The 13361-nt window shown below is 42.2% G+C and overlaps 1 protein-coding gene across 3 annotated transcripts in view; it reads right to left on the reverse strand.

Annotated features, from left to right (window-relative positions):
- Nucleotides 1-1001: 1001 nt before the first annotated feature.
- Nucleotides 1002-13361, reverse strand: part of Fmn1 (formin 1) — a 366255-nt gene continuing 353895 nt past the window's right edge. For all 3 annotated transcript variants that reach the window (XM_085696503.2, XM_085696502.2, XM_048459738.3), the window contains 2 exons: nucleotides 9741-9825; nucleotides 1002-8315 (listed from right to left, as the gene is read on the reverse strand). In XM_085696503.2, the coding sequence (XP_085552629.2) occupies nucleotides 8271-8315; nucleotides 9741-9825 (130 nt within the window). In that variant the 3' untranslated portion in view covers nucleotides 1002-8270. The remainder of the gene's footprint in view (nucleotides 8316-9740; nucleotides 9826-13361) is intronic.

A 13361-nucleotide genomic window follows, 5' to 3' on the forward strand; every position in this document is an offset into this window, starting at 1 on the left:
ATAACCAATTCTTGACAAATCTTATGAAATGCTTTTATGGGACATCAATTAGGATGATCACTTTTCCCATTATCCTAATTCTCTGGAGGATTAAATTGCTCAAATTTCCAATATTGAACAAGTGTAGCCTTCCTGGAGGTTTCAATCCAATTTATTCACGGCGTATTCTCTTTTGACGTATTATCTGGATCCAACTTTCTAGGCAAGTTCAATATAATGAAGAAAACATGCAGGCAGAGGGCTTTGGTTTCCTTGCCAAGAGAGTAAGACTCAGTCTTGATCTATTTCATAATCTTGGTATAGTTTTCAGTGAGCCTACTGAACTTCAGTGGTTTTCTAAAGATAAAATTTTCTCCAGGGTCTCAAGAATCCCACAGCTCAGTGATTCCATAATTTAGAAGATGATCGAGAATTGTAATATCTTGGCATTGTTGTCACAGCATATAATGTGGCATATTTGGGCAAACATATAAAAAACTAACACTGAACAAATGAGCTGGATCAAAAACAATTTCTGCGGAAGTGATTTTTGATTTAAACTGTAGGCTTTTATGTTAATTATAAAATATCACTATGCTTTATATCATTGCCTGAAAACAACAACAACAAAGAAACAAAAACCAGAAAGAAACCTTGTACCTCTGCTTGGTGCCAGAACACATGTAACTATATTCTGTTACATTTCCCTAGTCTATCACTTTCCACCTGTTACTGGAAGTCACCAATCCCTGTGTCTCCTCCTTGAGAAATTTATGTTCTAGTGGTGCTGTTTTGGATAAAACCTAGCTGGATTTCCATCTTTTGTTAGTCTTGAATGTTTAGCCAGACTGTCCTTTGTTGATTAGGTGGCTGGGGAGAAAGGGATGGTATATGATGGCCTTACGGAGACCTCACTCTTCGACTCTACTTCCAGCAGAATTCTTGGAAATGAGCAGTAATCCAAGTTAGAGATGACCGCATCAGAGGACTGCAGAAACAACATCTCCATCACACACCAGAGGGACATGAAACCAAGATTTATTAAAATACCCTTAACATATTCACAAGTAGTGCAGTGAACGCAATTCTCTGGAAATTCAAAAAAATAGTGTTCTGTCTCTTAAAACAAATCAACAGAATATCAATAGATTAGGATAAATAGAATCTATCACAGAGATAGAATTTATTTCAATAGACATTTCTAACCAATATATATTATGTACAAAAATACACTTGATATAATGATCAAGCAGTGTCAAGAAGGAAAAAATTATATACACACATATTTTCAGTATGTACAAGTCAATATTGGTTCCTTCACCTTTTCTTTTTAAAAATAAATACTTCATTTGGTTGCAAATTACATTTACAGATTCAACTCATGAACATTTGTCAGTGTTGGTTGACAAAATTAAATATGCAATTAGAAATACATACTATTTTTAACTTAAAGGGAAAATACCCAAATTCAGTTAGCTTATTATGCTTAAAAACATCCAAGAACATGTAATATAAGGTTCCATGTCTATAAAGTGCTTCTCCTTCCCAAAGCTATCTTTATTTTATTGTTTAAAATTCCTTAAAGTTACACCTTATGAATTGGTCTAATATTTGAATAGAAAGACGGGATTTTACCAGATTTTACCATGGCAAAATAGTCAACTATGCAGGACATGCTTACATTTCTATGAGTGCTTTTAAGAGCATAACAGTTACTGTTAATCTGAAAAGAACCACAAAACGTCAACATCCCAGTTCAGATTGTGGTAGATGTTTGAGTCATGAGCAATAGTAAGAATGGAGTGGCAATAAGAAGTCTTAGGATTCAAAATGCTTGCACAGAGGTCAATTTGTCCAGCGGCACAGAAAGCTGAGAGCCCGAGATTTAGGCTGGTCATAGCTCCTCCGACGGATCAAAAGTGTTCTCTAATTAGACTGTTTAAAACTCTGCGAGAGACCAAGAACTAGAACACCCAACCTCTTTAATAAAGCAGAACGAAATGAAAAAAAGAAATGCATTTTCCACCTCTTTTATGGATTTTCCCCCTCTTTGCCTAAGTGATGAGGTGATGGTGACATTAACAAGAGGCAGTCTCAGCAGTGTGTCTCACACAGGCTCCTTGGTGACAGTAGTGCTCTGTCCAAACACTGGAGGCTGGAGCACGGGACGTGAGAGGGCTGAGGGGCATTCGGGGTCTGCGCTGGAGAGGACAGAGTAGCTGGGTCCAGGAGAAGCTGTGGAGATCCCTTCGGAGGAGAGGGGCTATGATATGGGGAGGAAGTGAAGGTTGAAGATGAAGCATGGGATGGAGGAGAGCGAGATGATGTTAGCTGCTGCTGTGGTTTGTGAGCAGGTAGAGAGGACACAGAAAGGTCCTTGGGCGAGTCACCCTTGTAGCAGAATCTGAAGCTGGACATTACTGAGCTGAACATGGGTCGGCTCAGAGTCTTGTCATTGAGCTGTATAACAACACGGGACACTCCTATTTGCCTAATACAAACGGCCTACATTACTATTAAAAATGCCCCTGGTACTATCATGGCAAAGGCTATGCAAAAACACTGCACTGGATTCGTTCAGTGTTTCTTCTCTCCTGTTTCCTGGTTTTCCTCTGTCATCCCCTACTGCTTGAGATCTCAGAAGGTGGACAGGAGACACTGCAAAAGCCAACGGGAATCTTAGGAAGCAGCTTCCGTGATCCCAGGTGGTGCTAAGAAAAACTAAACCAAACCGAGCCAAACCATAAATGAGTTAAAGCGACTTACATTTCTGTGGCATCTGACTCATATTAGGACGCTAACTGATTTCAGAGAGTTTCTAGACATGCAGGCCAAAGCTTATTTTCCAGGCAAAAAAACATGATCCCTAAATCAAAGTCCAGGGAGCCTGCTTCCCACACTAGTCTGGATTATAATTCACAGACGGAAAACACTGTGATGAATTGATGACATGCTTCCACTAAAGGCTCTTAAAAATTAGCCAGGGTCTAATTTGTAAACGCTCTGCCTTTCGGAGACTATCTTAGATTGTTCCCTTAAAGGGAAACCCTTTTCCCTTAAATCACATAATCCTCAAAGATTATGCCCACAGTGGTCAGTAGGCCAGTGAGGCATGGTATTTGTGTCTCAGGAAGTTGGAAAATAGTAGAATTATAAAATTAACAATTATAAAAGAAACCTGTGCCTCTGGTAGACTTCACAAACTCTATTCAAATCACTGCAGACAGAATCACTTCAAGACTTGGAATGGTTTCCAAGAGTAGTGAATGCCTTCCAGGCTCTGTGCAGAACCACTATTGAGACTGATGGCCAGACATGAAAAACGTAGGTTGTATCTAGAAAGAGCCGGTAGGAAAAGGAGGCTGGAGAAATGCTTAAGAGCACTGGCTGCTCTTGCAGAGGATCCAGGTTCAGTTCCCAGCCTCCACGTGGTGGCTCACAACTGTCTGTAACTCCAGTTCCAGAGGATCTAACAGCCTCCTACTAGCTTCTGCACACAGGTGGTACACATACATACATGTAGACGGACAAACATACGCATAAAGCAAAAATAAGTACATCCCTCTAAAAATGAGGGAAAAAAGATTATTTGTAGTTCACAAAACATACCTACAATGTAAGCATTCTTAACGCTCTTTGGTCCTTCAACGGGGGAGCAGGACAATTTGTGCACGCCCTAGGGGCCTTTTCACACCTTAAGGTTATAGACTAGAATTAAAATTCATTCCATGGATTCCCAGAGTTGTTCATTTTTGAAATCTATCAGTCATGCATGGTGAGGCAGAGAAATCTCCCTGGGTGCTTAGTGGTCTTTAGGCCTGGGCTTTTGTTTGAGAAATATCAAGTAGGGAAGCCAACATAGGTGAACGATTAAGAACACCTTGCGTTATAAGGTGGAAGTTGAAGAAAACCCTAAGAGAACAGTGGAGGGGAGCAGGTGTGACTTTGGCAAACGGCTCCTGGTATACACTTGATTTCTTACTTGACATAAATATACCTCTTTGGAAACCCACACTATTTACGGGATGCACATTCTCTCTAAGACATTCTTGCAGCTTCTGAGGTGGGGAACGCAAGAGTTCTGAGCGTGACACTCAGCCTAGGTGACAACTCTATTGAGTGTGGTAGAGCCTGTCTGTTCCCTGGGGTGTTCATTTCCGCCTAAGCCTACTGACTCATTTGTGTTTTGGTAGCCCGGGGCTGTCATGTCTCACAGGAACCATGAAAAAATACCATGGATCCATGGAGGCAGTCGAATCAGACCCCAGTAGACTCCTTGTATACACAAGATAAAAATTATCTGAGGACAGAGTGCGTCGCATGAGGTATGTAGTGTATGGAGTGTGTAGGCTCAATTTGTTCCTTAGAAAAACAATACAGAACAGCAAAACAGCAAAACAAAGGCATAACTGAAGTTAGGTCAGTCTTCTTCAGACAGTGTATTTGATGACAACAATAAGGAATAAAGTGTAGGGTTCACGTGAGCGACAGACTGAAGCAAAGAGAAAAGCAGAGAATAAAAGGCCTCAACGGCACTGGTCATCTCTAGGGTGTCTGAAGATGGGCTGGGCTGAGATAGAGTGCAAATGGAGGCCAATACATTCCGCTTGAGGACAGTGGATGGCTTCTTTTGCTTGTCTAGGTTTTGTTTGTTTGTTTGTTTTTGAAACCTGATGACACCTGAAGAGACAGTCAGCAAGCTATCATTTTCATGTGCCCATGTATCCAAGTAAGCTGTTAAGTACTCAGATTCCCCAAGTGTGATACAAGGCACTGCATTGCAGCAAATGAGGCTTCTGAGCTGGTGTCGTGTGACATGCGCTGAGCCTCTTTCAGATTCTCCACTTTCCCGCCAAGTGTTATCTTAAGGGAGTTTGGGAGATTGCCCATCCTTGTGGAGGGGAGTGAGGAAGGGTGAAATTCATAATGAGGGTTCCTTACAAGGTGTCAACAGCTAATGGGGAAGCAGCTTGGTCACATACAGCTGTGAAACTGAACCTGGTTGTGCCTGGACCCGAGTGCTACCAGCGTTAAGAACAATTGTGTAAGACTAGAGGGGAAGAGCTGCGGAATTGAGTTTTGGGGGGTGCTTTTCTTTAGGTCCGTTCTGTATCGGTCATAGCTTCTAAGCGGCTTTCCACTGCTAGAAGATGAAAGCCTATCCAATGCTATCTCCCTTTTGTGAGACGGAAATTTCCTTCACAACTCTATCAGTTTGGGAAGAGACTCGGTTCACCTGCACTGCAGATGTCCTTATGCAGACAAAGTAGCTGATCTGGGTGACAGATCAGTTCACTCTTCTGCAGGGTCCCTCAAGCCACACGAGATAAACTATGGACTTTGATATTCGTGGTCTTCTGATATGCCACTCACTTGTAAACTCCCCTCAGGGGAATCCAGAGGAGGGACAGAGACACATCTGGCTCTAGAATTCATGCCTTTCTCTACGTGGCTTTTCGAGACAATCATGACTCTTTCAAATCCACAGTAAAGACAGCCTGACATCAGCTGCCGCTCCAGGCAGACGGCTGGCGGGTTTGCGGCTGCTCATCACAGCCATTCGGTCTCATACATGCTTAGTCAGGACTCACACCACTTTGGATTTCATGGTGTGCTCCTGTTTTGTGATTCAATAATTAAACTTATTTGTCGATGACCAAATCTATGGAGGCATGTTTCCCATAATCTTTTGGTACTTTTCCCCTCCTTTTATAAAATAAAATGAAAATCAAGGAAAAGAAAACATACTTCCTACTATAAATTTTTAACACAATTTAAACTACTTTGTAAAATAAAATAGTTGGGGGAAAGTATACCTTTCGATTTTTTTTTCATGTATCTTGCTGTATCATGTCCCCGCTTGATTTTTAAGATTTATTTTAATTTTTAATTATGTGCATACATGTATGTTTGTGTGTAGGTATGTGTATGACTGTGTGTGCATTGGGTCCATGGAGGACAGAAGAGGATGTCAGATTGCTCAGGATAGTTACAGTGATTGTGAGCCACCCAACATGGGCAATGGAATCCAAATTCAGGCCATCTATATGAACAGCATGTGCTCTCAACTACTGAGCTGTCTCTGCAGCATCTTTACCCCAGCTGGTTTTGTCTTTGACTTTTTATATGGGGGGGTGGGAGGTACTACAAAATAGAGTTAAGATATTAGAAGACAAAAAGGTGTGTCCCCCGCCCCCCAACCCAATATGATCTGGTTCCCAACAGCCTGGAGGATCTGCTGTGTTCTGGAAGGACAGAGAGACAGTGCCATCTGTGGTGACTCACGGACATCTTAGAGACCCGAGGTGGCATCAACCCCACTGAAAGCCTCCTGTTCCACTCATCCCATCCCCAGGACCCATCAGGTGTAGGCTGTGCAGACAGAACACTGGCATGACTCCTGAGGTAGAGACAAACTTTCACTTTTCTTTTGCACTTCAATACTAACAAGGAGGCCAGGGAGAACAGAATGTCCGCAACTGCAGTTTGCCTTGTTGGTTAAATCCTTTGTTCTTCTTTATAGTTACAGCGAGAATGAAGAGAAACAATATACAAAAGGCAACAGGAAAAGAACAGCGATGCCAAGGCATTCTCTTCATGGTAGGTTTCTTATTCGATTGTCTATTTTGTCTCATCCCTTCCTTTTGATTAAAATTAACCACGTGATCACGTCCTTTCCTTTGGGTCACTGAAAGACAATTAGCACCTGCATGGATGTGGCGTCCGTGACTTGGTAGAAGCCAGCGACTCTTGCTTCACACCGTTTGCACTATGTCTGCCTATGGTGATGCTTTCATTACCTTGCATCTATTCTCAGAGTGTCCCTGAGTGGGGTGGGGGGTGGAGGTGATGACTGGCAGGCAGATTCCAGGAAGACGTTTAAGGTATCTGGCAAGTTCAAAGGTTCGAGAAAATTGCTGACGCAAGAGGCAGGCCCCACAAGACAGCCGGAGGTAGCCAGATCAGCAAGGGATGCAAGATTCTGAGTAACTCTAGACTGTCTCCACCAAGAGAAGAAAGCACAGTCCTTCATTCCATCCAGGCTTAAGAACACAGTCTTCAATCCAATCCTCAGTTCATGCCCAGTCCTCTTGTTTCCTCACCAGGGAAATTCAAACAGCAGTTGTCTTGGGGAGAAAAAATGTAGGAAAAGGGTCCCAGGAGGCTTTTGTCCCTGATTTAAGGGCCACAGTAAGAAAACACAGCCTGCCCCTGACAGTCCATTCAGAGGTTAGTACTAACACAACTACCTTGCTTGCACTTTACGGTAGAGAACTTCTTTCTGACCATCACGTTTTGGACAGCAAATGGTTCCTGGTCCCTTTCTTCACATGTTTTTGAGTCAAGGCCATGATGAAAGTTGACATTTGCTCTCCTGTCTGGAAACTGCTTGGGAATGGTGGAAGAGACCAAGTAGCAAGTGGCAGAGTACCATGTCGACCTCATCTGCCTGTCTGCTTAGCACTCAGTCACTGACCATGTGGATCTGAAGCCACACGGTCACTTGCCCAAGCGGACGCTTGGTCCAAGTCTGTCCTGCCCTGTTATGTTACAGAATCTCTACTGGCCAGGAAGCCGTGCTAGCTGTGTGAGCTGGTCTCAATGGCAATGTTCGCTCTTAGCATCTTAACTTAGTCTCCAGGATGCAATTATGATTATTATTATTCTCTCTCTCTCTCTCAACCCATGGGAAATCTTAATCTCTTTCCTTATCATTATATCATAATTGTCACTATCAAAAATCACTTTCCTAGTCTGTGAGGTTAATTCTTCAAAAACAGTTCTGGTAAGTTTCAACATTTTTGTTGAAAATGCCATAGGATCTTGGTACAACTGGGTCAAGATTAAGACTAATACAAAAAACAAAACAAAACAAAAACCCACAATGTGTGAGGAACGAGGCTCAAGTTCTCTCATGGCATACACCACAAAAGAGGTACCTCTTTTTCTATGGTGGCTATACACTGGGAAGCTTAGAAATTCAGCATAAACTAAAATGCGAAAAATTTTGGTATATCTTCTGATTATTTTATAGGGTGGGCTTTGGACGTCTATAAGAAACAATTATCAGATATCCCTGTAATATCCCCATACATAGCGCTGCATTGTTCCCGCGGATTAACAAGGGACCCCTCAGAGAAGGCACAGGGCACTTCCTGCAGACAACCTCAGAAGGAGATAAGCAAAGCAAATGTTCTGTAACAGATCTGTCGGGAGCTCCCCTTGGCACTGGTGTGTAAAGGAGCACTGGGCCGCGTCCTCTGGCCCTGAGCTTTCCTTCTGTGTTCATCTTAGCTGGTGGACACACTGGCTTCCTTCTGACGCAGTCTTTCTTTCTGTTCAAGAAGAAAGCAGATCCACGGTCATTTCTACTTTTTAAACATTTTTTGTCTCAAGTTTTGGTAACTTTCTCAAATTGTGGTCTGAAATGGTGAGTTATAATTGTACTAAGTACCACAGAAGTGACAGTATTTCTATTGTTTTTTCCCCCTCAGACAAAACGCATCACCTACCACACAGCGTGTACCCCTGCCCCACTATTGCTCTTCACGGAAGCGGGAACAGTAGCTAATGTTTACGGAACCCCTATTACATAACTGGTACTCTACATGCCCTTCCCGTTGCCTCAAAATAAGGTGGGATCATCATTGCCCTCTTTCCCTTGAGAACAAAACAAAACAAAAAAACCTTACTCAGGTCTTAGGTCTATGCTGAGATTTAAACCTGGGCTGTCTCCTTCCCAATAATCCTGGGTTCCCAATCATGCAGCAATGCTGTCTGTACTACGGTTAATGTTAATTTTCAACTTGACAAGGTCTGGAATCACCTGGGAGCCAAGCCTACTGACACACCTGTGAGGATTTATTTAACACCTGGGCACACCTGCGACAGAGTAGCTTGATTTGGATAACTTGAGGTCGGAAGACCTGCCTACTACGGGCGGTTCCATTCCCTGGGATGGGATCCTGGGTCATGTAAAAGGAAGACAGTGAGTCGAGCATTAGTGGCCACTGCTTTCTGCTTCTTGACTGCGGGTAGAATGTACCCGGATGTCCCGAGCTCCTACGTCTGTGACTTCACCACCACGATGGACTATAACTTCCAACCAGGAGCCAAAACAAACCCTCTTTCCCTTTGAGCTGCTTTTGTGGGGTGTTTGAGCACAGCAACAGGAACGGACACTAATCCAGTCTGTGGCACACAGGTGGAGGATCACTGTGTGACCACTACTGAACACTGGACTCCGGAGGACAACTTCCTCAGACTCAGGGAAGCACAAAGAGACTGGCTGGCTTCCAATATAAGGAACATATGTGAGGAGATCCCCACTCCTGTCTGGTCAGGCTTTTCTCATGTCTTTGCCAAGTGACATTAGGCAGACTGTACATTTTTGCATCTCAACTTTCTTAGCAGCTCCTAGGGGACATCCTGCCTCCTCCTCTAATGGGAAGAATGATGGGGAATACACAGGAACCTTTCAGGAGGAAGGCACCTGGAGATAGGAGGGAGAGAATCGGAGACAGATATGAAATGCTAAGTGACGTAATTTGCTTTATTCCAAGTGACCTCTGTTGGGTCTTCAGTGGAAACATATGAAAGCATGCTTTGCCCCTTCATGCCTACTTTTGTTTTTAAACCGCATGGTATTACGATGGGAGAAAAGATACCAATTCCCCATTTCTTCCCTGAGTTTTGTCCTTTAGATTCACCTTCTCTCGGGAGTGGAACCCAGACATGACGTGGTGAAAAACGTGGCTTACCAGACTAGCAGTGGGATTGATTTTCTTTGTCTCCACTTTCTTCTCCGATGTCAATTTGCTGACAGAAGCCTGCGCCATTTTCAATCTGAAACAGAAATGGGAAGGAGAGATGGAAAGAGAGGAAGAGCAGGAAAAGGTGAGGTTGAGTTGAGCAGGAATCTTACTGCATCTGAATGCAATGGTCAGTGGTTACTATTTTAATCAGTTAGTTGTCCCATAACCATGGCGGTACATTCTGAGCAATGTCTGGTCGGGTAATTTCATCACAGTGACACCCACTCAGTGGATATCCACAAGCACCAGCAGGAAAGCCCACAACAATACCTACAATAGAAACCTGTAGGGTATGTTACACACTGAATCCTGCAGGTACCTAGGGCACACTGGTAGGGAACTGCATAGCTGAATATAACAGAACAAAGAAAAGGCACGTTGTAAACATTAAACCCACCGTTTCCCCTCCATTATACGTCTCATAAACTGTTGTCTACGTGCTCAGTTGTCGGGGTACATTATCTCCCATGTGACGGTAGCGGGTACTTTAGCTTTCTGCTATTACATTTAAACTCTAGGTACAAATGCTTCTCTGCTTAACCACAGCTCAGTTTTCACTGGGGAAGCCACTGAGATGAACTAGGGGAGGCTGTGCTTTTGTAAACAATGTCACAGTGCAGGATGAAGAGAATCCTGAACTTGGATTCAGTAGGCGGGGCAGATGGCCTACTGAGGCCGGCCTACTATCTATCTGCACAGGGGATAATGTTAAGACAATTTGGATAATGAACATTTTGAGAAAATGTATGAAAACTATAAGTATAAAATTCATGAATTCACTGCCATGAAGTGAAAAGACAACCTAAAAATGTAAATAAAAACAGAAAATCATGTATCTGATGTGGGGTTTTTGTCTTGAATATTTATGAATGCTTATAGCTCAAATAAAAAGATGAATTATGGGACCCACCACAATTAATAACTTTATCAATGAGATAATAAATATAAATAAATTTATATTAACAGTATATGTAATTTAATATAAACAAATATATTTACAACACATATTTGAAGCTCAGGGAACATGTAGGAAGATGGGGCAGAGAGACTGTAAGAGGCAGAGGACCAGGGATCTGTGGTAAGATAGCTCTTCTAGGAACAAACAGCAAGCAAACAAATGAATAGGAGGACACAGAGGTGGGGGCGTGTTTGGCATACATGATCAAGATATCTTGTTTTAAATTCTCTAAGAATTAACAAAAATGTTATTTTTTTTAAAGATGAAATTACTCTTTCTCCACAAATGGGCAGAGATTCAAACAAATATTTCTTCAAGAATTACATACAAATGGTCAACAGGCACATGAAAAGAATTATAATGTCATTAATAGACTCAACACACACAGAAGTATCCAAAAGAGACTGGAAAGATATTAAATTACTGAGAGAGGTGATTACTGGAAGGATAAAGGGAAAGGGATTCAGCATTATATGACGTGAATTCCATTTTAAATGTATTACACTAACAATTTTATTTATTTAAACTCTTAGAGAATATGTATTTCTAGGTGATGAGAACATGCATTTTACTTTTAAAATTTCCTCAAAATTCTAAAAAAAAATTAACTATTAAAAGATTGACCAATTTACAGACATTTAAAATTTAGCATTTTTTTCCTTTCAGGGTTTCAAGTAAAAAAAAAACAAAACCTTTCACTTTATATTAATTGTGTACGTGTTATCATCTATAAATGACTGAGTGGCTTGATTCTTGGAGGATTTGACTGTTTGGAACATATATCCACTAATCCAATCTTCCTGCCCATGGATACAATGTAACTCCAATGAGCTTAACATGGTAGCCAGTGTTACCAGAAAGTTAATAAAAATGAGACAAAGAGGAGTAATGTTTTACAGAACCCAAGAGGAAATATAGCTGCAAAGTTGTGGACAGACAACTGTCATAGGTCTGAGTGTCTATACCACACTGCCCACTAAAGCTTCCCACTTGAGGCAACAACTGTGACTATATCCAGCCGAGAACAGAGTGCATCACCAGGTCAGACTATACTGGAGAACAACCGTTAAAGAGAGGTTTTCCAATGTAGATGATGGTGATGCAAATGAATCTTCCAGCTAGGATCTGTTCAGAGAGCAATTATTATCTATCTCATGGTCACTACCTTGAAGAGAACATTTTAGCTTATCTTTTGCTTTAATGGTTCCTTTCTACCTATCAATTCTGGTCCCTGTTTTTGGAGTTGGCCTGCTACCTGGCTTCTGCTCGCATCACCCTCCCACTTCCTGAGTGTCTTGGTGTCCCTGTGACCACTCTTTGGGTCCTCTGGATACCCACGAGTTGGAGCTGGGGGAGTTGTTGTGTGGGTCAAAACATCATGAGGGGTTGGGAAGTAACCCACAGTCATGGCCACACTGTAACACTCCTAGGGGCTAGTTACATAAATGGATGTTTAATTGGGTAGAGTGGATTCTGTGCTCTTTTCTGATGACCAGTTCTAAGGCTCACATATCTTACTGTGTTGTGATCTTTTTTAACTGCCTCCCTATCACAGCAGATTGGAGCTTCTCCTGAGTGGGGACACAGTTCCACTACCTCTGTCCTCAGTATCTGCACTGTACCGGACATAAAGTTACTGACTAATAGATAATAACTTATTACAATCAGTTTTTAAAGGAATTCAGGTATCGAGAATGGTGATGGAGGTCTTTGGAGATGGCACAAATGGTAAGGTGCCTCCAGCCATCACTACCTAAATTTGAATCCCCAGCAATTATACATAAGCCATCAGTGGTGGCACATGCCTAGAACTTAACGATGGGTTGGGGACAGAGGCAGGAGGATCCCTGGATCTCAATGGTCAGTCTAGCCAACTGGTACATGAATGACCCTGTCTTTACAACTAAGGTGGAGAACGAACCACTGGGAAAGCACACTTGACACAGACACATGGCTTCCACGTTCACATGCGCACACACTCACCCATGCATGTATGTGCACACTCACATAAAGCACACATACAAGTTGAAAATAAATGATATAAAAGAACAGAAATGAGGACAATAGGCAAGAATTCCTTAAATCATAGGTGACTACTACATCCATGGGCTCATGGAACCTGTATAAAGCAAACGGGGAAATTCTTACTAGTCACTGTCTGTCCTCAGCAATAAATTCCACAGTCTTTGAGAGGGCTAGCACTGCACATTAACTAAGCAATGTTGTTGATGTAAAGCCTAAGAAAGTTTTAAACATGGCTACCTCCACCAATTGGCTATACATGCCAGCTATATCAGGTACTATTCCCCTCTTACTCTTGTGTTCAAACTCCTTGGAGGGCTGGAGAGATGGCTCAGAGATTAAGAGCACTGACTGCTCTTCCAGAGGACCCGGGTTCAATTCCCAGCACCCGCATAGCAGCTCACAACTCCAGTTCCAGGGCAGCCGAAACCTTCACATGGATATACATGCAGGCAAAACATCAATGCACATAAAATAAAAATAAATAATTAAAAAAACTCCTTCCATTCTAGCTCAAGTGGAAAAGTCCTGAAAACTTTCTCCATATCTCTTAACCAGAAGTAATTTCTCCTTTCTCAGTGGACAAA

Source organism: Myodes glareolus, chromosome 10 (assembly GCF_982192425.1).
Source record: "Myodes glareolus chromosome 10, mMyoGla1.1, whole genome shotgun sequence".
NCBI classification, from domain to species: domain Eukaryota; kingdom Metazoa; phylum Chordata; class Mammalia; order Rodentia; family Cricetidae; genus Myodes; species Myodes glareolus.